The sequence below is a fragment of the Aspergillus steynii genome, assembly GCF_002849105.1.
Source record: "Aspergillus steynii IBT 23096 chromosome Unknown P170scaffold_2, whole genome shotgun sequence".
Classification (NCBI taxonomy): Eukaryota; Fungi; Ascomycota; class Eurotiomycetes; order Eurotiales; family Aspergillaceae; genus Aspergillus; species Aspergillus steynii.
Window position 1 is genome coordinate 3,269,773 of NW_020194399.1, and position 23,107 is coordinate 3,292,879.

Here is a 23,107-nt window from a genome sequence, read left to right on the forward strand (position 1 = left end):
TGGGTTTACGTAGTGAAAGGTGGGATTGTTGCTCGGGAAGGTGTGAGGATGCCGGATCACGCAATGATAAGATTGGGGTCGGCTGGATCGTTATCCGCCGAGGATAAACAAGCCCTTTTGTTTATTTGATGAAGTTTCTAGGGAATCGGTACGTCAAAAATATATACAGTTGTCGCAAGCTCTACAAAATGAACAAAAAGATTGTCTATTCAAACATCCACCGGGAAGGCGACACGACATTCCCACCCAGCCCCAACATCCCCGACACATCCATATAGGTGTCCTGAGCCAGAAAGTCTAGAATAAATGGATCGTCTAAGGCAGTCTGATGCGTCGTCGAAAGCTCCTGACCAATATCCTGCGCCATGGACGAAAGTAAATTCGTCCTCGAAGGTCCGCCGTCTAGATTTGTGCCATCAACTGCGGTCTGTACAGACGCAATTAACCCCTGCGTGCCATGCAATGGCTTACCTTTTTGCTTGCTATCACTGAATCCTTTCTGGATCTCACGCAAATGTTGATAAAAACGCCCAGCCGGAAGATTGCCGTCTTCTGCCATAGACTGGAGAATATCGGTCGCGGTCTCCACGGCATCCCGGTCGGGCTCACTATCTTGTAGAACGGCCGACATCGACAAAATGATGGTCGAGGAGAAAATGTACTGCGCATCGAGATAGCCGAAGACGGCGAGGGATCCTTCAACCCATAGTTGAATGAGAAGGTTGTTGGAGCTTCGTGCAGCTACGACGCATGTCTCTGCGAGAGCTGATACCATGGCCGACGGAGCGCGTGGAGTGGCACTGCTTTCGAACCGTGATTTGAAGAGATGGAAGAGGATAGGTCGGGTGGTGAGTACAACACACTGGCCAAGTCAATTAAATGAGTCACGATGAGAGATACATATGGCCCACCTACCTGATTAAATGCAAGATGCAATGAGGCCGTATGCCGAGATTTGTAGCGTGGTGAGTTCTGATTGAGCTTCACGTTGGGCGGGAGATCCTCTGCCCATGCCCGCAAATTGCGAAGGATCTTATGCACGCTCTGCACAAAATTCCCTTCGACTCTAGGGCGTCCGTAGATATCGCTGATAATGTCTCCCGCCGTTCGTGCTAGTTTAATCACAGCAATAAGATGCTCAGGGTCTGAAAACTCTTCCTGTTCTTGGGGCGAGATCCGCTCCATCGACGGCATGTCAACTGCAATGTCGGAATCCCGGATGCCAATGGGATGGCCGAGCTTGGAGCTCCATAGGCGGTCAAAGGTGTAGACGGTCCACCACACCCGGACGCGATGCTCCCTTTCTACCGGTGTGATAATGCTTCCCTCGGGGACGTTGTGATGCAGGCCTAGCGTTAGACTGAGACGCAATGCCGTGCCGATATACACATATGCCGATGTCACGCGATTGAGTGCCATAAAATAGAGCGACTATATACCGAGTAAGTCTTTACCTCGAATTCTAGATCAAGCAAAGATAGAACTTTACCATGAGGACCAGTAGCTCGATATAAGGCACTGCAGCCTCCTCGTGAAGATCCTCGAACATCGACATCGCATAGCGAAAGAAAGCCACACCAGGCACACTCGGCGATACAGGTTGCGGTGGCTTACGATTCGAATAGAGCTCCCCAATAGCAAAAAGGATAAAAAGTCGACATAGCAGAAGTCGATCCTCGCACCAATTATCTCTATAAACCGAGTCAAGCTGCTCTGCCGTCGTTCTGCGCAGCATCAAGTGATAGTCCTCGCCAATGAATCGCACCGCCACTCTGAGAAGCAGATGAGCGTATGTTCGATTTGGTAGTTTAAATTCCGGACTCGTCGTTCGGCGTACAGTATGATCGGCAAAGTAAACCGATCCCGGAAGCGGTGCGACTGGTTCATCTCCATTTAGGAATTGGCGCAAGCGAGTACCAAAAGCTGTACAAGCAGCCTCGCCTATGTATATTGGGTTGATGGAGGTGCGATCCCGCACAAACCATGCCCGATCACCGAGTAGGGGGTTTCTTATCTCTGCGTCTGCGGTCAACGGGATATTATTTTGCGTCTCGACACTACTCGGTTGCGTGTCTGCGTTATTTCCAGGTCTCGTTTCTTCTTGGTTGCTAGGCTGGGATAGAGGAGTAATTCCAGCTTCTCTATCGGTTTTCTGAGATTCTTTCCAGCGCTCGCTCTCTTCCTCTAGCTTTTTCAGGTAACTGAAAAAAGACAGTAGTGTCAGCTAACTACCACATCGACAGAGTCTCGAGAATCACCTCTCCTGAATCAGCACTTTACGGTCGCGCCATGGATAAATACACTCGACGGCGGGCTGCGTCTGCTGGCAATTCCGGCACGGAGATCCCCCGGAACACTTGATTTTGTGAGAATGACATCGTCGGCACCTGCTGACTCTTAGCCGGTCGGTTATAGATGCGCTTTGACGGGGGTACTGACGCAATGAAATTACGCTTCTGTCTTTTCGTCGGGGACTCCACGTCGGGAGGGCTGGGTTGCCCTCGGGATTTCGATTGCTCAGCCATTTTTCGGCGCTCTGTTTCATCTGATGCATTGCTGGGTACGGCTGTTGACAGTTGGAGTGCCTCCTCTCGTGCGGGGAAATCGGAAAGATAAGATGAGGCCGGCGATAAGATAAGACAGGTCATGTGATCTTGTTCTCTTTATGCCTTAAATAATGCTGAGCATAACCTCTATGCAGAGAATGTCCTACTCTTCTCCTACCCGCCAGGTTCTTATTACAACCACGGCCAAATTCCGGCTAGATGGCTTCAGCAAACGGCTTCCCTATATAGATAGACCCCTGTTGATATCGGAATATTACGATATTCTTATTACATTAGCTGCTGGAGTATCATACTCCATATCGGTCGGTCCTTCTACCGGTCTACTTGAGCGCAGACAACCTAATCCTTCTCACCTGGATGGCGAGTGCTGCCCTTTCTGCCTCTCCCACGCGGGCAACGCCCATTTAACCATATACTCAGACTTGAGGATCTGGTCCGCCGTGGGTCGCTCTGCCGGTTCAAACGCCATCATCGCTCTGAGCAAGTCCTCCAACGCACGTAGTTCACCGCCCTTAACATCCCATTCGCACGTCTGCCCCGTCTCACCCCGACCCATGTCCCAAAGGCGCTGAGGCAGACGCCGGAAGACTGGGGTGCTGATCCGGCGGAAGTCAGCGACCCACGACCCATCCTCGTTGAAGAACTCGGAGCGTTTAGCCCACGAGTTCCACCATCTCGAGGGCGGCTGGCCCAGCGTGTTGATCATCTCGGCGATAATGTCGTCTCGGTCCCAGGTGAATGTTTCGAAGAGTGGACGCTCGCCTAAGACTTCGTACAGGTTGACACCCAGGGTCCATACATCAGCTGCGGTGGGATGGATGATGGGTTCGTTGAAAAAGTCTTCTGGAGGAGAGTAGAGAGCTGGGGTGTGGAGAGTCGGTGAGGCCGTCTGTGACACGATAAAGGATGTTCCATAGTCCGAGGTGATGATCTCTGGGTTGTACAGCTCGTTGGCAGGCATGCTCACAGCCATGGGATAGATGGCATGCGGCGGTGCGTGGGGTGCCCCGGGGTTTCCATCCACTCGCCGGATAGGAACCTCGTATAGTTCGCCGAAGCGCTTGTATAGCTCAGCTGTACTTAGGTCGTCAAAGTTTGGCATTCGTAAGAGAAAGTTGCGCAAATGGATATCTGCTTGCGATCAGTATACGGGATCAGTAAACGGAGATACACGGCGTAATTGTCCTCACCTCCTTGGCATATGCCGTTTGCATGCAAATAAGACAACCCCAAAAGGAGCTGGGCGGCAGTAGATCTCGCAGCGTCCGGTGGAAACATAAAATTTGTGCTGTCCTCTTTGGACTTAGAAATACTGCAGCCAGCAGGCTCTCCGACCAAGCAACGATGATGTCCGTTTGGACCGTGAAACGAGAATTGGTCAAGTAGCGGTGGAATGAATCGCTTTCCAGCATGGCTAAGATCGTTTTTCATCAGGTACTTAAGAACTTCACCCTCATGACTATCTGGCGATGCTCTTGCAGCCATTATCTTTAGTGAAACATAGCGCCGGCGTTGCTGATCCCGCGCGAGCCAAATGGTCGAATATCCCCAAACCCAAGCTTGTGAACAACAGTGTAGCGGCCGTTACAAAACGTGTCACCGATAAGAGTTGGGTGGTATTCGCCGGGTACATAGTCTTCGAGGCACTCCACATCTACCTCAGGGTGGTATATATCTTCCATCGGCGAGCCAGCCATGGCATGAAGGCATCGAAATTGGTGTGATGAAGGAGAGACTATGCGGTAATTGCTGATTCTTGGTGTGTATGAAAACCAGCACAGGAAATTATTCGGGTTTCGTGGACGAAGTATCGCTGGTTGAAAGAATGAACGAGGGAATCTCCAGCGAGGGATCATGTTTATCAGGATCAACATCTCCTTGCGGAGGCCCGCGAGTGACGCGCTATTGCTGGCAGTATGGAAAGGCGGTGTGGGCTGAGCAAAAGACAGACAGACACTGTCTTACCTGCTCTTCAGGGCGCCAAAAGGGAATTCATCACTTGCCTTCCGAAGAATCCGGGAAATAGAGTCACAATCGACGAGGACGGTACTTTCTCGACTTGGGGGGGGGGGGGGGGTTATATTGAAGTACCACCTGTGACATGCTGGTGGATTGGTTTTATAATCAAGTAGGCGTGATTAAAAGAATGAGTCCTACCTCGGATGCAATATAAACCACGGTAAACGGTCTGTCACTCTGTGTGAGAATGCAAAACTTGCTTTAAATACAAATGCCCGTATTGGTCCAGAGTCGCGAGCCCCCCTCAGATATCCTCTCGTTGTTTCACATAGCACTGAAATTTAGGCTTAACGAACCATGCCTCCCAGGTAGTCCTCTTTTCGCCAGGAGCCAGCTCGAACTCATACTTCCGATACAACTGCGGGATGACTTTGGACATCTCCAATAAGCTGATATTTTTACCGATGCAGGTACGTGCGCCAGAGCCGAACTATGTCTTGTCAGCCTATGCTGTCCCAAATATGAATCGGGATAAACATACCGGAATGAAGTTCTGTTCCATGAAAGACAGCTTGTCCTTATCATTTTCCAACCACCGCTCGGGTTTGAACTCCGCTGCGTCCGGACCGAACACCTCCTCGTTATAGTGGATCACCCAGGAATTGACTCCCACGGATGTCTAATGGCATTCGTCAGCAGTGTTTTCGAGACTTAAGTAGATGCTTATCTCTTACTCACCCCACCTGGTAAGAACTTTCCAGCCAATGTGACTCCCTCGGGAGGAACATCACGCACAAGCGGTCTTCCCGTTGCCGGATGAACCCTCAGTGCTTCTTTAATACACGCCTGAAGATATGGCATATTTCGAGCTTGCTCAAACGTGACTTGGTCCGAGAGCTTTCCGTCCCGAGCGAACGAGTCGATCTCGTCTCTCAGTTTTCTCGCAGCCCTCGGGTTCTTGAGCAAGGAGTAGATGACGCTGCTGAGAGAAATAGCAGTCGTATCCGATCCCGCCGCAATATTCGCACCGACCGTAATGAAGAGGTCAAAGGGCTCGATCTTGTCGGCCTTTCTCAGCGCAAGCAATCTCGTCAGGAAGTCGCTCCGTGGAGTAGACTCCTCGTTACTGTCTCCGGACCTTGTTTTAATCTGATGGCCGATGTACGCGTTAATGGACTCCAACGGCGATTTCATCCCAGCCATAGCTGTCACTAGCGCGATCCAGCGGTGCAATTCGGGGAATATGCCAATTCTGGATCCGTATTTCATAGTGTTGTCGATGCTTTCAAGCACACCCCACGAGTCGTAGCCTTTGTCGAGAAGACCAAAAGGCTGGCTTGTCTGTCGGTGGATATCGTTCAGATAATACGCCAGAAACGGGATCTCCAGGGACGGAGGGAGAGAGCAGTACGTACTGTGATATCCCCGATGACATCAAACGCATAATACTGCATCCACGTCGGCACATCAAACGTCTGTTTGTCCTTTGCGAACCTGTCCAGACGATCACAGAGCAACGTGTTACATCGGTCGATGAAATGCTCGTAACTGACGAGTGTTGACATTCAATATAGCGATGCAACTTTCCGTCTCATGAGTGCGTGTCGCTGATTATCTTGTACTGAGAACAAGTTCCGCTGGTCATTCCGATGATCACCGAATGGATGGTAGAAATCCGACTTGGGGAACCTGGAGCCCGACGAGTAAATGGTCTTCAAGGCGGCGGGGTCATTGATGCTGATTGTAGAAGGAGAAATGCGGACGAGAGGACCTGAATTGGATCTCAATTTCCGATTATCTGCAATGACACCATAGATCACGGCTTGTGAAAGTGTTTGAACATACCGTACTTCTTGTGCAAGTCGATGTTTGCCTTTTCGAAGCCTCCTTTGCGTGTCTCGCTGAACAGCCAGAACCGAGTGAACCGAGCGAGCCATGGTCCCGGAATCTTACTCACGCCACCAAACAGACCTTGATATGCAGTCCAAGTTATATAACCAACAATAGCGAAGCAGACGGCGTGACCAAGGTAGGGTCTTATAGAATTGAGCACATGGCCCTCGCCAGGCATGGACAAATTTAGCATGATGTCGATATGAACCGGAGTTGAACCAGATTTGAACGCGAGTAATGACAGCCCACAACACTCCAAAATAAAAGAACAAAAATCATCGAGAACCGGCAGTCAAAACTCATTTTATACCCCATTGCTCCTTAACCCCGAAAACACCTTCTACTCCAGGAATTCCCCGATCTAGAGCCACCCGACCGACGGAAACCCCACGATATTATGCACCAATGTCCCTGATCAGGGCAGGATCGACGTCTTTTGGTCCTGGATACTGGCTTTAGAGTGGCTTGCGAGGGAGGCCAGATGATGCATTTACCCACATGGCTCATCATGAGGCTTCCTTCCCCGCTGACAAGTCTTTTGTTCGGAGGCTCGGAAGAAGGCGCGGTTCCGAAGCCGAAATTGTGGATCAACTATCTGCAAGCAGGTGTTGTTTATGCAGATCACGGTCTTATGTGTGTTTCCTCTTGCATAAATTTTCTCTTTTGTTATTTGCCAATGCATGTTGGCATAGGATGTCTAGGGTGGAAGCTGAGTATCTGTGGGGAAGTCGGTTGGCCTGTCGAGCATTACATTCATTGCAATCACTTAATCTAGGTTGGACACTAGATTACATTCTGTAGAAACCAGATTCAAGTCCTTTACAAAGGACTTGCCTTTTAATTCCGTTTTCTGTACATGGAGCCTCCGACGAGACTCCTGCTGCCAACCAGGTGTTTCTCACCAAGGTAACTAACCAGAACTCGAGTTTGCTACCTTTGGAAGTTTTCAAGGGATTGAGAACTGCCAGATGGATTGAAAGAGTCCAGGCGAAAATTCAACTGTTTTGCAAGCCATTTTTCTAGCGTTTGCCTCCCCACAGTCTCCCCATACATCAGACTTGGCTCCGGCAGCCACATTGAACGGCAGACCAAATATCCCATCTGACGGATCTGACACATTAATTAAGCCTTCCTACCAATGTTCAAAGTCTAGACTTCCAGAATTCCTCTCAGATCTCCTTACCGTATGACCCAGTGCTAGTTATTAGGCACCACTCTCCACCCCACGTTCTATCCGAAACACGCTGCCGATCATCAAACACGACTCTCACAGCCACTGCGGCAGCAAGTGGAGTCCGCTCTAAAACAAGGTCCTTTTTTGGTCTGGCATTTGGCCTAATTAAATCATAATTGCTCATTAAGCTTGTCTTAAGCTCTTTCCCACTCTTCCGTCAAATCGCCTGCTAAAGGAGTGAAATAAATACCGACCTTCGGATTGAAATTAACGTTGATCCATATGGCATTCTAGCGCGGGATCATTGAGCGGTTTATTTGCTTCACTCCGGTCCCAAACTCCACTCTCCACGGAAGAGACCCGTATCCACGTCTCCTGTTTCCACGCTAGTCCGTTTCATCATGAAATCGAGACTTCATACGTACGCTTCCCCTGAGGAGACAGGCGGGATGTACGGAGTAGCGTAGGGAGCTAGGTATATAAGGACGACGATCTCCCGACTACAGCTCCAGCTTAACCAGCTACCTTCACCTTCACCTCAATCAACACTCAATTCCTCAATCTTCCTCACATTCCAAAATGGTCTCCGCTAAGACTCTCGTCTCGCTCGTCCTCAGCGCCACTTTGGCCACTGCGACCCTCCAGCCCGCCTCTTCCAACACCAAGGGAAAGTGCCCCGGCTCTGTGAGCTGCTCTCGTACGTCTTCTCTCGCTCGCTATCTTGGCTTTCTTTACTATACAGTGAAGCTTAGCACCGAATATCAACTGACGATTCAACTCCATCCCACAGCCGCTAAGACGTCCAACGCCATCCAGGCCGCCGAGTGTGCCTACAACACCCGCACTTCTGGTAAGCACAATCCCGAACCCCAACGCCAATCGAATCCTACGAGTTCTAGACTGACAAGCATTCAAGAAACCCAAACTTTCGCTGTCTTCAAGACCGACCACCAGTATGACACCTCGAACGGCGCGCCCTACGGCACGTGCGAGGCCTACACCTGCACTGCGCCCACGAACGACGAGCTGACCGAGTCGGACGATGATTGCTGGACTTTCTTCTGGAAGTGAGTCTCCCCTCCCTGGATTGATCTTCTATCGTTATGATATCGAATTTTTACGGATCTGGGGCGTGTGTGCTAACTGGTCTTTTCTACAGCGACAACGGCTCGTCTTCGGGTGTCGGCACCAGCTGCATCAAGAGCCCTGATGATGGAACTTGCGGATGTGAGAACTCATCCGGAGAGTTTGTCTACGGCGGCTCGAACTGCTCTTAGGTTTACGGGTATAGGAATGTACATTACATATCATGGGAACATCATTGAGAATTGAGTTCAATTAACTGGTTTCTTTCTGGGTGCTATGTAATGCTAACTGGAGGAAATAAAACTGCTAAGGAGATTCGTAACGTTGTTGCGTAAGATGTGGGTATCGGTGTTAGATTGGAGATTGGCACTGAGAACAGATGGCAACACAAGTAGGATGGGACCTTAGGAAGTCATGCCTCGAGGTTTCGTTGTTCGTTTCAGCAGGATTGAGAAGGGGCGAGATTAAACACCATGTGAATGTGAAGTTTCAACCCATGCGTCAAAGGTAGACCTGTTTAGTCCAGACTAAACCCCTCTACTTTGGGGCCATAACCATCATCCTCCTAGGCACTTTTAGATGCAGAATATTATTCAGCCGCCTTCATCGTCGTCATCATATTCGCTCCCAAGTTCACCTTCGAATTCTCTTTCGTTTGCGCATTCATATCCATCGTCATAGTCGCCTTCACCTTCCGAAATCTGAGTGTCTTCAATGATACCCCGGCTGCCAATGGCCTCATATAACAGCCAGAAGTCCAAGGTCAAGAGTGGCTGAAATATTTCCTTGTTTCTGTATTCCGCAATTACTGGATCTAAATTCTTCGCCTCCATGATCTCTTCGTTTTCATCCAATGGATGGGAATGGTATGCCAGATCGAAAACCCAGACCATCGAGTCATCGTTCTCACTCTTCTCCGTTCCGACTTCCACTTGATTCTCTTCTTCGTGCTGCCCAGGTTCTTCGCAAGACTCGCGCTTGACTCCATGATTCAAGTAGCACATCTCATACCAAAGTCGTAGATTATTGACGCTCAAATTGCAATGTGCTGGATGATCATTATTTTCTTGGCTTCCCCATATGAGAAATTCAGGGGCGATCTTTTCTACCAAGCTCTGGGCAGGTTCTGGTTCTTCGTCAGAGAAACTTTAGAATACTTCATGGACGGCAGCAAAGTTGGTATCCGGATTCAAACCGGGGAAAGGAAGAGAGAGTCCAGACGGCGCCAGTAGCTTAAGAAACTCCCGGGCAGAAACCCGCGCGAACTGCTCACAAATACCCTTTGTCTCGCAGATTGGGACGCCGAGTTCGAAAGTATGAGCATCACTGTCAAGTCCTAAGGCAGCGTTCATCTCCGAGTATTTCCACGTGCCGTTGACAAAGCGACAAAATTTCATAATCAGCTTTCGCACTGGGCCATCGTCAAGGCAGCGTCTGTTTGTCCGAGGAAATGCAATTGGGAGATGTACTAAAGTGCTAGCAGCGACTGACTTGGGACACACTGCGCACCGAAGTTGGACACGGTGAAGGAGGTCTTGCTCGTAATATCCGGAAACACGGCAGTAGTCAATTGCTGCATCTGCTTGATTTTGTAAACTGCCTGGCATTGCAGATCGAGGGAAAGTCGTAGACAGAGCGAAACAGCCAAGTTTTCCCCGGGGAGGTGAGTTCCTGACCTGGAAGCTTGGTCTTCCAACAAACACGGTAGTTCCGATATTGTGAAGACCTTCCTTGAGGGGGCTATCGGGAGGCGAAAATTCAGGCGAAGCCATTATTAATTCGACATTTTGGTTGGGTCTCACGCTGTCGCTCGATTGGGTGCGGGATTCAAACGGCTGGTCGCTCTTTTCTTCGATACTCTGGGTAGTTATTTTGCTACCAAGCGGCTGTGGTAGAATGACTCCGTCGGTAATCCCTTCGATGTACTTCTGAGCCCTTTCAGTTGCAATCCGATGGCACTTTCCCTCAGCTGAGCAGATAGGCATCGCTAGCGAGCAAACATATGGCCTATCGCTTGTGAAACTGCCGATGCTCCAGTTTATCTCATCCTTCCGCTTTATACACTCGGTATGAGAGGCAATCGTAGACATAAGCCTGTGGAGTTCCTGAAAGTCCGCCAGTTAATTGTATCCAGTCTCTACTGCGCACAAAGGGCGATGAACAAGCGACTCGGTCGGGCGTGAATTGTAGATAATACAGCTTTCCTTGATGCAATGGAGCATCTCGTCGGTAAATGTAAGTGAGAGCGACACAATGGCGCGCAAGTTAAAAATTTCCTGTCCCCGATCGGTGCTCGAGATGAGGTTGTTATTATGGAAAGCGAACATGTCCTTCGAGATTTTGGCATCAAATCGAGCATGTCTGAAGCGAGGAGCTGTCGGATAAGGGTTACCAATGAATACGCTGAACCAAACTGGGACCTCAATTTTCGGTTGCGTCGACACACTTGTCATGGAACTGCGCTTTCGTTCGGTGAGCCTGGGCTGATCGGTTTCGGAGAGCGAGGGTGAGTGAGTCGAATCCATTTTGTGTTATAAATGCATTCGAAATCGGATGGGAATGGAGATACGGGAGGAAATGTTGAGAGAAATGTGAGAGGTGAGAGAGGAGATACAAGAATAAAAAAAGGGAAAAAAAAAAAAAAAAAAAAAAGTCAGAGAGCACGAGAAAAAAAGGAAAAGAAAAGGAAGAAGAAAAATGGAGCAGAAAAAGAAGAAAAAGAAAAAGAAGAGAGGGAGGAAAGAGAACAGCTAACGTCTCAAATTGCGAGATCGAAATTGACCATTTGTCTAAATAAATAATTAGTAAATTCTATTAATACCTGGAGATATTGTTCAAACTTACCAACGCGTCCCCTGCTTTGTCTCCATGGTGCTTCCACTCGGAGCCCGCTGCCATTCTGGCGAGGAAGTAGAAACACTCCCTCACACTGAGGGTTTCTGGGTCGGCGTTCTGGTCCCCTTTGACCACAGGTGAGACCTTGAAACGGAACATGTCAAACCGTTTAACGAGAACCAGCTTCTCGTAGGTGCAGGCGAACCCGTAACTGCACCCGTAGGTGTCCATGTACTTGGCGACTTGTCCTATTTCCTTCGTTGGCGGAGTATTAAAGCGCGTACTTCAAGGACACAACCTACCCAATACCCTGTGGAGATCTCTTCCTGGTTCGAGGCTGGTATTCCAGGGCACCTTAACTTCGCCCGCAATTCTTGTCTCCCCAACTTCCACCGATCGCTGCCCGATAACATCGGGATAGTAAGTCCCAATAAGACGCGGTCCCGTTGCCCTATCCCCATATCTCACCCTTACCCCCTGGGCCTCGAGCACCTGGCCCACCTGCTCCAGGGCTCCGCTGATGATGCAGCTTGTGATGCCAGGTTCTGCCCCGACGACATAGTGTCCTTGAGCAGGGGGCAGAGCTGCTTGCGGCTGGGGCTCTCCGAGGTGCTTGGTAGTGATGGCCCGTACCTCCCTTTTGAATTCAGGCCAATCGAGGACCTGGTCCTCTGAGAGGATCCAGTTTCTTCTCGATCTTTCTGTTTTGGGTTCGGGCCGGATGACTATCTCTGAAAGCCTGCCGTAGATGATTTTGCTGGCGTCCATGTTGGCTTGGGTCTTGGTATTTGGGGATATGAAATTCGATGATTAATTGGATGAAGGCTGATAATGGCAAAAGGAACTTTCCAAGTACAGCTTGTAACGCTTTATGAGTGCTACTAGGCAATCATTACTCCTAAACAATATTCACTTGAAATTATAAGCACTTGTATTACCTTCAAGTAACTAATTCACTGCACATCAAGACACGCATGGCCACGAAAGCCAGGAGCGCAGATGAAATGATACGGAATGGCTATAGAATGTACCCCATCCAAATTTAAAATAGCAGAAAATTTCTCCATTAATCTTTGCGTTTCTGGAGTCTTTGCCCTTCGCCTCACGGGATATCGTACTTTCAAGAGTAATGGCCACTTGGGGAGAATAAAAACACCATATTCCTCTCATGTTGCTTTGTTGACATTCTACCTACTATATAGATCCGTATCACTAGATATCTTTATAAAAGACACATGGAGGATTCGAAAGCTTTTTGTAGATGTTCAAGTCAAACAACCTTGCCTTTTTAGGGTTTTGTTGAACTAATATTAAATATGCGTGAAATTGAACAGTACAATTCCCGATCGGGCCGCGGAGATTGAAAGCATGGAAGACATTTCAAAAACAATCTGCCCAGGGTATCTACATTCCAAGCTCTGACCTGCCTTCTCCCTTGGCTCTATTAGTCGCGCATATCGTAGGTTGTGTGACTTATGTATATAGAACCACAAGTGATGTAATAGGTTGGCAACACCACACCTCTGTATATTTACATTGTTTCAATGTGATAGTATTTCTTGTAAATTGTAGAAGAGTCCTTTGGTGCAGGGAGGATCTTACATAGACAGTTGTATGAAGCCTTTTATTTTTGTTTAAAGGTATTATCAACAAAGAAGAATTATTTCTCTACTCTACACTCATAATAGCCCTTGTTTCAATCCGAAGCATATAGTTTAAGACTGAATCAATAATTGAAGAGAGAATGCGCAGAAAACCCATTTCCACTTAACTATTCTAATCCTTGTAATGAGCAGGTTTAATTGATTGAATATTCATCACTTTTTGAGACTACCTAAATTATGATCCCAGGCGGGATTACGCCGGGCAATAAAACAAAAAAAGAAAAAAGAGGAAGATGGGGAGAAAAGAAAGAAAGGTTGTTCCAAAGTCTCCAGGCTTCTTCAGATCCACCACACATTTTGTCCAAAGCCCAGCAAAATATCGTTGTTTTCCGTAAAGGGGTACTTTTCAGGCTTGCTCAAATCGGCTTTTTCGGAATTCCCAAGAGATGTCAATGAGCTTGAAAAATGTTAGTTATGATTCCACTTCGCGAGAGACTGGCGGGAGCCATACACAGTGCGAGTCGATCGTTCGTAGATAACTTTCTCCGGATAACCACCAGTGATGTACCAGCCGTGTAGCCGTATGGACCTATCGAACGGACAGTTAGCTATAATCTTAGATGCTTGGATATAGATAACTCACTCCAGGATCTCCATCAGTCGGGCTTTGATGTATACACCCTCGGTGTCGCTCAGATCGGAGTACTCCGTGACAGGCATGCCAGGCATTCTAGACATCGCAATGATGTGGATATAGCCACCAGGGTATTCATACTGATTGTTTTGCACTTGAACAGACTGGCCGAGCAGGTTAGGCGTGCTTCTGAGATCTTGACAGTCGATGAGGGCCTTGATTTCGTTTTGAAATAATCGAGTTGACCATTCAAGGATTCCCGGGCGACTCTTGGGGTCTTCAATGATGCGTGGATTCATTCTTGGAGTCAGATAGTATAATGTTAGTTTTTATTATTGTTATAAGCCATATACGCGTAGATATATATTTACTCGATGCGAACTTTGATAATGGAGGCAAGACCGTCCTGTCCTCTATGGCCAAGGAAAACAGCTTGTCTCACGCCCAGTTCATCATGGACTTTCTCCGAGAACAAGGTTGAAAGAAGATAGTAGTCATTTCCAATGGTAAGTCGGGTCCCTTCGAATTTGAGCAGAGTGCATTGATCCAGCCTAGGGTACATGGTGTCCGTAAAAGTGGACGAGGCTCAGGAGAAGAAGGTTTTCGGAACGAAAAGATAGAAGAAAATTAGGGGTGTATCGAAGAGGGGTAAGAAGGTTGGGTTGGGGTTGGAACCAAACTTATTCACTAGAATATCCTCAGCAAATTTCTTATCGGAACGGTGGTCAGCTCCGGCTGGAAACATAATGGCAGTCTGGCACTGACATCAGTCTGACATTATACTTCATGAACCGAGAGACTTCAAACCCCTCGCCCATCAAACAAACAATTCAGTTCATCATAGCGACAAAATGGACGACCAACTTCAGGGCGCTACTCTATTCAAACTCGAGGGCTCTACCATGAGAATACAAGACGAAGACTACAGGCTTGATACTTTATTCTCGGAAAATATATGCGCAGACCTGGGAGAACGCAAAGCAGTTTTCTATGGTGAACGGATCTCTGATCAAGCCCCTGCCGCAATAAAACTGAAGTTTCAGTGGGTTTTTATCTATGGTGCTCTTCTGAACATATGCTAACTATGGGAAACTTGTAGAATGGACCCCAGAGCCTTCCCCGGCGTGAGGGAGTGCCCTTGGATCAAAAGCTTCGCAACGGATATATTCCGCCGCGAGGTTGACGCACTAAAGGCCACAGCCACGGTTGTGGGCAGGCATAAGCTAATGGCAGATGATACGCTAGTCCAGGGCCCTCACTCCGACAACCCACATGGATACATACATGTTATTGTCACACAGAAAATGCCCGGGAGGCCCCTCAATGAGTACCACAACATTAGCGCAGGTGAGGGCAGCTATGTCGAAGAGGAGGTCATTCGAATTCTGAAGTAAGCGAGATTCAAACATCACTTCATTGAACGCTATCTAACAAATTTTATTACCTAGCGGCATTTACGCTTGCGGCTGGAGCATTTACGAAGGGGGGTCGGATGAAGTTCTCTACGATCGCGAGACAATGACCGTGTATGAGATGCGCTTCTATCTTTGCCTATGCATTTCTTAAATTGGGTTAACAAATTTTAGCACTATTACCTGCCCCGATGTGCACAGGAATCGTAAAGATGGATCCCCAAGCCCCTACACTCCCGACTCGATGATGGTCCGACAATTTGGTCAAGGCATATGGTGGGACAGGGACGCTTAATGGGCAGAATGGTTCACATCGCCAGGCTGGGCATGGGACTTACTAAACCTTCGATTTGGGGCTTGGTTTCTGTTCTAAGTTTGATGATGCTCCCAACCCCCGAAGAGTCTCATGGTTTAGAAATGACTCGAAACGTTGCTTATCGCAACCCAGACGGCCCGTGATGATTGGAAATACCACGGGCAGAAAGATAAATTGGTAAGAAGACTTTTCGTGGATCTAGCTTTACTCATCGATCTTTTAAGTGAATGGGAGTTACCCTTCGAGCGAATCGTGAGAAGTACGGAGGATTTCAATTTTTTCCTCGCATCTAGCATTCCGGTTTTGAAGTATTTGATCAACGATCTGATCTTTCAGTTTGTTTTACAAGATCTTTCATTCGGTTGCATTATTAATTGCAGGTTATGTTATCAGGTTATCAATTGCAGTTGTTTCACTATCATGAACTCCTTCTGGTATTCATCACAATACGAATTATCCGGGACATAATCCCTACTTCTCAGAGGCCAATCAAGGACCTAAGTAAACATAAACTACGTTCAAAAATGTTTGAAGTAAAGCGGTCTCAGACGCTTAAACAATACTGCAGTCGTAGATGGTCTTTGGCGATCACCTGACACACGATGTACCAGCTTTAATCGCCCTATATTCCCGTGCTCATTAGTTAATCGGTGCTATTACCATAGTATGGGGATGAAATCTTTCTTGATAATTGGGCTTCGTTATTAGTCAAGTCAGAACAGTCATCGATTGCTTGCCGGGCATTCCCTGCTCGACAATCGCGTGGATGTAACCTCAAGGGTGCTCCTTATTTTGGCGTGCTTCAGCTGATCGTCGACATACACTTGAAATATGCCTTCAAGGTCAACAGCGACTCTAAGAACTTGGGCCTTTCAATCGAACATGCTTCCTGTAAATGCTTCGGAATGAGCCCGCCTGCTTTCAACGTCCGCAATCACTCTAGGGTGCATCCTAAGCGTATAGAATCTTTCTTAACGCCGGCGTATAACGTCCTTCTTAATCTGCGTATACTCGGGTCACGGCTTAATAGCAAGAAATTCTGATCAGTCACCCGCTCGACAGAGAACAGTCAGCCTCTCACCGATTTCCATATAGACCCTCTCGAAAACCAATTTTCGACGCGGTATGGCTCTGAGGTATAGTAATTTGGAGTCCTTCAAGTCCTGCACGCTACAGGGAGCAGGGAAATGAATCTTGCCTTCCCGTGCCTTACCGAGGTCACCTTACCTCCTTGCTGAAACACGACTTTGATGATATCAGATTCATTGCCGGGGGATACAACCGATGCAGGGGTTATGACTGATCAGCAATACCTAAGCTTGCTCTTTTCTTCCCAGAAGCAGTAATTAATGCAGGGAATACAATATATGCCAGGGTACGGGAACTTTATGCGCCTGAGGATCCACTTTGACATGAAAAGCTCACAAACTATTGAAAATAGTGGCCACACGCCGCAAGGGACAAAATATTGACGATAAAGGAATTTATAAACCCCTGTCCCGAAACACCACGCTGTCAATATTTTCCATCTCGAATAATCCCATCATTCTACCAAACTCAGCATGCTCTTCTTCAAACTTTTGACCATATCAACCGCTTTCTTTTATTCAAGCTTTGCGCATCATGGACCGCATCCTAGAGCAAGCAAGGCGGACATGATCCGCCGAGGAAAGCTGTCCCATCACTGCTCAAACCATGTCGCGCACTTCAACGAGAAGCGATGGAAACAAAGTCTTGCCAAGCGGGCAGATTTCACAAACCCATCTCTGATGGAAGCACCCTACTACGACACCATCCAGAATGGCACCTGCGTTCTGTCCCCAGAGATCACAAGCGGTCCCTATGTCTGGCCACGCTCGCAGACCTTACGTCAGGAAATGAGCGAAGATCAGCCGGGCATTCCGCTGTGGTTAGACATCGGCGTCATGGACATGGCGACCTGCGCGCCGCTTGAAGGCGCACTAGTTGACATTTGGCACTGCAACGCGACCGGAAAATACTCCAGCTTTACGGAAATAAAATCCATAGGTGATTATCAGAAGGAGCACAATGTCAGTCACGTGGAGTTCGGCGTCGATGATATCCATACCGACGACACTACCTTCTGCCGCGGAATGTGGCCAACGGACCAGAACGGCATGATGGAAGTGAAGACGATTTTCCCGGGTAGGTTTAAAGGCGGTTTGTTTACTTATTGACAATTCGCTTATCCGTTTCCAGGCTTCTACCCTAAAAGAGCAGTTCACATCCATGTGCAAATCCATACCGATTGGTCTGCCCGGGAGAATGGCACCATGGCCCACGGAAACACGGTCCATACAGGAGAGATGTACTTTGACGAGAACCTCTTGCAGACGGTCTTGGCCGAGCAGCCTTATGTATCCAATACCAGGGTCGATCGGACCCTAAGCTCCGAGGATAGCATAGTTGCTGGGAATTTTGAGGGCGGTTACAGCCCGATGGTCTCCGTGGTTCCTGCTGATGGCGAGGATGTGACCAAGGGAATGATCGGGTATATTACTCTTGGAGTCGATACTGAAGCGGTGAAATTTAAAACGTGAGGAAGTGCCTTGATCTTATCATAGTACGCATCTGCATATTATCGATGTCTGTGGGAAAGCCATATCTTATTAGGATTCTACTGCGAATCCGGGTGTCATCAATATTCATTATCCGTAAACCTTCCCCTGACTATTTCAAACCAAACCGCCGTATATTCCGATCACTTCTGGCATCTTCGGTAGGTTGAATCATCTCCTATGCTTCTTCGTCTTTTTCAGAGCAAATGACCGTTTCGCTAATCCATTCCATTTTCCATCCCAGTTTAAACCATTTTTCTCGACGATGTCTGTAAATTCTTCGTCCTTCCGAAGCTGCTTCAGGTCGATCCCAAGCGCCGTTGCAAGTATCGGTGCGAGGTCGTGAGCAGCACAAACACGATAGTCTCCGCTATCTACACGTTTCTTGATCCGCCGCTGAAGTCGTTCTTCAAGATTGTCCTGGATGATGTTTGACAAAGCCCTGCCGTTCATGGTGGTATTTTTTATGGCGCTTGACTCTTTGCTGCTAAAATATGGCTCTCCAAGGTAGGAGATATCATTCACTCTTTCAAGTCGTTCACTTGCGTCGGTACGCTCTTTGAAATTCTCCAGGTCGAATAGTAAAATGTGTATTCGGTACCATAGTGTGGGGTAAATGCTGTTGTCTTGAAGGTCGGGGATAGAGAATTGCTTCGCGGTATCTTTTTCCGCAGGTGCGTCAGCGGCAACGGCGCTGTTTGGGCGATGAAGATCGGCCATTATGGAAGACTGGTGTTTTGATGAATTAGTATCTCTCTCGTTGAATTCTGTATTTTGCGAGGTTCAGAAAGTTTACTTTGAGTCATGGATGATAACAGTCAGTTAAGGAAGGTTTATGGAGTTTCACTGTCAGCAACCACGGTGGTCATTATGACATGTGGCTCCGTTCTTCCACCCAAACTATATTGCATCTGCATATATGCGACTTCCATGCATTCCGTTATAATGAGACCCTCCGCCTAACAAGGTCCTATCCCAGTCTTGTTGAAAATAATCAATGCAACAAAAGTACTTGAGAAGAGTTACGGTGTACGGAAGCCAGCCCTCTCTGAAATGACCTCTTCCCAGATTTATCTTAACATAACCGACGCAGAAATCGGGAACCAAATCGGCAGATATATCAACTCGGTCTACAAAGACGGGAATCGCAAACCCCGAATCGTGAGATCCCGATGCTTCGGCACGGTGTTTGAACCTCACGATAGCATGATCGGCCGAGTTTAGATAAGGGTCAGCATCTCCGATTACAGTCATGAATGCGATACCGGTATACCGACTAACAGCTTTACTACGTTCTCGATCAAGTTTCTCACTATCCATAATGATCTCATTATATCAGGCAACTTCGTTTCTATCATATCCGGTCTATGGATTCTATAAAGGCAGCTTCATACCCCTGTCAATTTGGACTTGCCAGGACTCCAAGGACCTCCGAATTCTCCTTTCATCCAAGTCTTTACCATGATTCCCCAAAAGCTTTTGCCGCTAGCTGGACTGGCCGCCGTTGTGAGTGCAGCTGTTCAAGGCCAAAACCTAACAGTCGCTATGGTTAGAGCGCCTCCGCCTCAATGGCCGCTGCCTATCTATTCCTGGGACTGGGTTAACATCCAGCCAAACCTAACGTCGTCCATTGACAAAGGTATCGAGTACATCGAAGAAGCAAAGGATAATGGAGCAAACTGGATTGTATTCCCAGAGCTGTGGTTTCCCGGGTAGGCTATCCACGCACAACCATTCTCGCGTCAATCTAACACCCCCTATTAGTTTCCCGAAAGGCGCCCTCTACAACAACTGGACCAACACGCACCTGCCCACCTACTTAGCCAACTCAATGGTGGTCGGCGGCCATGAATGGAACCGCCTCGTTTCCGCCATCAAGAACGCCGAGCTCTACGCATCTATCAACTTCGCACAGAAAGACGGCGGCTACCTATACATGGCGCAAGCCCTCATCTCCCCCACCGGCAAGGAGCTCATCCTCCGCCACAAGCTCCGACCGTCAGGCGACGAGCGATACATCTTCAGCGATGGCACGATCAACGAGTTCAAGGTTGTCAACACCACCTACGGCCGCGTCGGTATGCTGGAGTGCGGCGAGCACGTCTATCCCAGCATGACGTTCCCTATGCAGGCTCAGGTCGAGAATTTCCATCTCGGCCCATTCCCGTATCTCGGGGACCCCAAGGATGAGCGCTATTTGTGGTGGGAGGGTGCTGAGTCCAATATCGCTGCGGGGAGCCACTATGCGGTGCTTTCTGGTGCGTATAGCTTTTTTCCAGCGGTTGGGTTTGCTTTCGTCTCGAGTCCGTTTGGACAGGTTGTGAATTCGATCAGTGCGAATGTCAGTTTCGAGGAACACCCGATCCTCTATCATAGTCTTGATACTGCGGGTTTCGATACCACTAGGGCTTATGATTCGGATGGTCAGGTCTCGTGGGCCGTGCTGAGGCAGATGGTGAGCAGCTTTCCTGGCTATATTCCTGAGGAGGAAGGGGATCTTGTTCCGAGGAGAAATGCTACTATCAAATTTCTCCTCTCCGGAGCGCTCAATAGCTCGGAGGTGAACTACAACAATTGAGTGACCTGCTCCTTGCCCTGCCATGTGGATTTCCAAGACTAGGTCTGTCTGCAAATTAATGTATCTAAGGAATAGGCCATAACTTCTAGCTACTCCAGGCAAATGCGATGCCTAGCCAAGTATTCTAGTCAGTTAGCGGTTCATCCCATAACAAATAACTAATTAAATAAATTAAAGACTCCTTCCTGATCCAGTCAGTGCATCCACATCCGGCATCCGCTTATCCACAGCCAAGCAAAGGGCCCAGTCTCTCCTGCATTAGCTCCCTGAAACAGCCCCCAAAACGCAATAGCACCAGACGCTAAACTTATCGTCCTACCGCCAAAATCTCCACTCAAATTATCCAGCGACGACAGCTTTGGCCCCCATTCACTCCTCATCAAATATATCCGCTACTCCTTCTCCTAAACCTTCCGCTGATGATCACCCGCCTCTCCTTCGTTCTCCGACAACACCGTCCCAACATGCGCGGTATCCTCCCCTTCCTCATCACCCAGACAGCGCTTCTGTCAACGGCAGCAACAGCATCAAAATGCTACTTCAGCGACGGCAGCGAAGCCTCCAGCGAAATTCAACCGTGCTTCCCCTCAAAATCCACCAGCGCCTGCTGCTCCACCAACAAATCCGGCACCCTGCCCAACGACGTCTGTCTACACAACGGGCTCTGCATGGCCCAAGTGGCGCAGTACTCCGGCCTGATCTTCCAGAACGCCTGCACCGATAAATCATGGGAGAGTCCGGACTGTCCGAGTGTCTGTGGAATGTGTACGTGCATGAACAATCGAGGCCCTTTCCGTCCATGAGAGGCATGTCTGACCGATTTGATTTGTCTAGCTCTTGCGCAGAATACGGGAATCTATGTCCTGCCGTGTCCGCAGAGGGGAGTCGGATATTGGTGCTGTAGCGCGAATGGGACGGAGTGCTGCGATGATGCGTTTCGGATGAATATGGGGTCGTTGGTGATTGGCGAGGATACGAGCTCTGATTCCTCGACGTCTGCGGCTGGAAGTGAGACTACCGCGAAGGCGACGACCACGACGACAGCGGATGTCACGACAACAGCGACAGCGACATCGAATCCGACATCCTGTGCATTAGAAGATGCAGGCGCAGAATGTCCCAAGTCAAACACTACTGCTGTTGGCGCGGGCTTGGGAATCTCGCTCGGCGCGTGTTTGGTCGGGACGGTGGGTGCGTTATTCTTTCAGCGACGGGCGCATCAGAAGAAGTTACGCGAGTATAGTGCCTTGCATGCGAGCCAGATGGTGCAGTTGGGTCATGGTGGTCCGTCTGCGCATCCGACTATGCAGACGATGGCGGAGCTGCCGCTGCGGCCGAATAAAGTGTACGAGATTGGGGACAGTCGAGGGTGATAGAGTGGATTTGGGATGTTATGTGTAATTAATTAGCGTTATGTGTATGAGTATGATGGCCTATATGGCTTGTCTGGTTGGGATCTCTCGTGCTATCAGATTGATATGCTTCTCGCGGAAGATAATATAGGCACTCAAAATCAGTCTAAAGAATAATTCTTGTCATCGAGGTCAGGCTAGAAGCGGATTAATCTCCGTTTAGCCCTTGGTTTGGGGTCAGTCGAGTGGACCACAACTATACTGAGGTGGCTCTTATTCGTTCTTCTTTTTTTCTTTTTTCTGGATTTTTTTTTCTGTTTTATGTCGAATCGAACACCGATGATGGTAGTTTTTCGCGGGATCCGACAACTTCTAGAAGCTTTACTGCAAAATCTGAGATATCTACAACTTTTATCGAAGAATGTCAAGTTGCTAGTTAGATCTTGGTACCATTGATTCGTTTCATCAACAGCATTTGCCATAACTATCGGAAATTCTCGTCATTCTCCACGCTCCTTCAATCTACATTTCTCATTCCCTTTCCATTCCCAACTCATACAAATATCTACACCCTAGCTCAACTCAAAAAACCCCATCCGTAAAATCCACCGCCTGCGCCTTCTCCAGAACCGCACCTACACTCTTCACAAACGCCAGATGCGCCGGGTCCTTGTCCACATAATAATCCCTATCCTCGGCGCTGGCGAACTCCACCACAAAAGCATGCGTGATGCCGTGCTTTTCCGTCATCTGTCAGCAAGATACCCTCGCTATAGCCATGGAATTGAATTTCGAAAGCGAAAGTAACTCACGTGAATTCCCTCCTTGGAGTTATTCACACCGCCCGATAAGGATTTGATGTAGGGTGTTTGCGACGTCGGATGGATGCAATTATCCTTCAGGCCGAGCATACGGTTGGTGGTCTTATCGTTGTTAATTGTCAGTTGTGCTTTGATTACTGGCTGCAAGGGACATACATCGCGGATGACGTCATCGCTAACGTCGGGTTTGAATTGGAACATGACAATGTGGGTGATGGCCATTTTGGTCGGGTGGGTTTGATACTGGCACTGGACTCTGAGGAAGAACAGATTTATAAACAGGGAGGATCAGACAAC

At 48.4% G+C, this 23,107-nt stretch overlaps 13 protein-coding genes across 13 annotated transcripts; 5 read left to right on the top strand and 8 right to left on the bottom strand.

Annotated features, from left to right (window-relative positions):
• Positions 1 to 205: 205 nt before the first annotated feature.
• On the bottom strand, positions 206 to 2,545 carry P170DRAFT_402737 (Zn(II)2Cys6 transcription factor; the record flags this gene model as incomplete). Its single annotated transcript, XM_024846440.1, has 4 exons — positions 206 to 862; positions 916 to 1,431; positions 1,490 to 2,201; positions 2,259 to 2,545. The coding sequence occupies 4 exons, from the start codon at positions 2,543 to 2,545 to the stop codon at positions 206 to 208; spliced, it is 2,172 nt and encodes a 723-aa protein (XP_024707802.1).
• Positions 2,546 to 2,916: 371 nt separating this feature from the next.
• Positions 2,917 to 4,249, bottom strand: P170DRAFT_489203 (SR protein-specific kinase Dsk1; the record flags this gene model as incomplete). Its single annotated transcript, XM_024853985.1, has 3 exons — positions 2,917 to 3,698; positions 3,758 to 4,126; positions 4,156 to 4,249. 3 exons carry the CDS (start codon positions 4,247 to 4,249, stop codon positions 2,917 to 2,919), a joined length of 1,245 nt encoding a protein of 414 aa, XP_024707803.1.
• A 581-nt stretch (positions 4,250 to 4,830) lies between these two features.
• P170DRAFT_444473 (cytochrome P450) lies at positions 4,831 to 6,597 on the bottom strand (the record flags this gene model as incomplete). Its single annotated transcript, XM_024850634.1, has 6 exons — positions 4,831 to 5,016; positions 5,068 to 5,205; positions 5,265 to 5,867; positions 5,942 to 6,067; positions 6,110 to 6,297; positions 6,372 to 6,597. The coding sequence occupies 6 exons, from the start codon at positions 6,595 to 6,597 to the stop codon at positions 4,831 to 4,833; spliced, it is 1,467 nt and encodes a 488-aa protein (XP_024707804.1).
• A 1,575-nt stretch (positions 6,598 to 8,172) lies between these two features.
• P170DRAFT_507278 (uncharacterized protein) lies at positions 8,173 to 8,870 on the top strand (the record flags this gene model as incomplete). The annotated part of the gene is made up of 4 exons (XM_024854468.1): positions 8,173 to 8,290; positions 8,384 to 8,443; positions 8,510 to 8,660; positions 8,753 to 8,870. 4 exons carry the CDS (start codon positions 8,173 to 8,175, stop codon positions 8,868 to 8,870), a joined length of 447 nt encoding a protein of 148 aa, XP_024707805.1.
• A 402-nt stretch (positions 8,871 to 9,272) lies between these two features.
• On the bottom strand, positions 9,273 to 11,204 carry P170DRAFT_472394 (uncharacterized protein; the record flags this gene model as incomplete). The annotated part of the gene is made up of 5 exons (XM_024852945.1): positions 9,273 to 9,805; positions 9,875 to 10,090; positions 10,171 to 10,258; positions 10,356 to 10,784; positions 10,842 to 11,204. 5 exons carry the CDS (start codon positions 11,202 to 11,204, stop codon positions 9,273 to 9,275), a joined length of 1,629 nt encoding a protein of 542 aa, XP_024707806.1.
• Positions 11,205 to 11,429: 225 nt separating this feature from the next.
• On the bottom strand, positions 11,430 to 12,282 carry P170DRAFT_423372 (uncharacterized protein; the record flags this gene model as incomplete). The annotated part of the gene is made up of 3 exons (XM_024847503.1): positions 11,430 to 11,468; positions 11,524 to 11,762; positions 11,817 to 12,282. 3 exons carry the CDS (start codon positions 12,280 to 12,282, stop codon positions 11,430 to 11,432), a joined length of 744 nt encoding a protein of 247 aa, XP_024707807.1.
• Positions 12,283 to 13,457: 1,175 nt separating this feature from the next.
• Positions 13,458 to 14,314, bottom strand: P170DRAFT_423373 (uncharacterized protein; the record flags this gene model as incomplete). The annotated part of the gene is made up of 4 exons (XM_024847504.1): positions 13,458 to 13,575; positions 13,630 to 13,707; positions 13,762 to 14,052; positions 14,124 to 14,314. 4 exons carry the CDS (start codon positions 14,312 to 14,314, stop codon positions 13,458 to 13,460), a joined length of 678 nt encoding a protein of 225 aa, XP_024707808.1.
• Positions 14,315 to 14,603: 289 nt separating this feature from the next.
• Positions 14,604 to 15,318, top strand: P170DRAFT_472397 (uncharacterized protein; the record flags this gene model as incomplete). Its single annotated transcript, XM_024852946.1, has 3 exons — positions 14,604 to 14,794; positions 14,852 to 15,142; positions 15,201 to 15,318. 3 exons carry the CDS (start codon positions 14,604 to 14,606, stop codon positions 15,316 to 15,318), a joined length of 600 nt encoding a protein of 199 aa, XP_024707809.1.
• Positions 15,319 to 17,042: 1,724 nt separating this feature from the next.
• Positions 17,043 to 18,041, top strand: P170DRAFT_348837 (intradiol ring-cleavage dioxygenase; the record flags this gene model as incomplete). Its single annotated transcript, XM_024843702.1, has 2 exons — positions 17,043 to 17,646; positions 17,701 to 18,041. 2 exons carry the CDS (start codon positions 17,043 to 17,045, stop codon positions 18,039 to 18,041), a joined length of 945 nt encoding a protein of 314 aa, XP_024707810.1.
• Positions 18,042 to 18,230: 189 nt separating this feature from the next.
• P170DRAFT_507279 (uncharacterized protein) lies at positions 18,231 to 18,779 on the bottom strand (the record flags this gene model as incomplete). The annotated part of the gene is made up of 1 exon (XM_024854469.1): positions 18,231 to 18,779. One exon carries the CDS (start codon positions 18,777 to 18,779, stop codon positions 18,231 to 18,233), a length of 549 nt encoding a protein of 182 aa, XP_024707811.1.
• Positions 18,780 to 19,350: 571 nt separating this feature from the next.
• Positions 19,351 to 20,753, top strand: P170DRAFT_378360 (aliphatic nitrilase). The gene is made up of 2 exons (XM_024845443.1): positions 19,351 to 19,771; positions 19,824 to 20,753. The coding sequence occupies exons 1-2, from the start codon at positions 19,521 to 19,523 to the stop codon at positions 20,635 to 20,637; spliced, it is 1,065 nt and encodes a 354-aa protein (XP_024707812.1). The 5' UTR covers positions 19,351 to 19,520; the 3' UTR covers positions 20,638 to 20,753.
• Positions 20,754 to 21,101: 348 nt separating this feature from the next.
• On the top strand, positions 21,102 to 22,010 carry P170DRAFT_351758 (uncharacterized protein; the record flags this gene model as incomplete). Its single annotated transcript, XM_024843890.1, has 2 exons — positions 21,102 to 21,402; positions 21,472 to 22,010. The coding sequence occupies 2 exons, from the start codon at positions 21,102 to 21,104 to the stop codon at positions 22,008 to 22,010; spliced, it is 840 nt and encodes a 279-aa protein (XP_024707813.1).
• Positions 22,011 to 22,571: 561 nt separating this feature from the next.
• On the bottom strand, positions 22,572 to 23,032 carry P170DRAFT_378365 (Dabb family protein; the record flags this gene model as incomplete). The annotated part of the gene is made up of 3 exons (XM_024845444.1): positions 22,572 to 22,727; positions 22,802 to 22,912; positions 22,967 to 23,032. 3 exons carry the CDS (start codon positions 23,030 to 23,032, stop codon positions 22,572 to 22,574), a joined length of 333 nt encoding a protein of 110 aa, XP_024707814.1.
• Between the last annotated feature and the right edge of the window lie 75 nt (positions 23,033 to 23,107).

Coding starts and splice junctions, on each gene's coding strand:
- P170DRAFT_378360 (XM_024845443.1), top strand. CDS start 19,521: ATGATTCCCCAAAAGCTTTTGCCGCTAGCTGGACTGGCCGCCGTTGTG. Junction 19,772..19,823: donor CCAGAGCTGTGGTTTCCCGG/GTAGGCTATCCA, acceptor ACCCCCTATTAG/TTTCCCGAAAGGCGCCCTCT.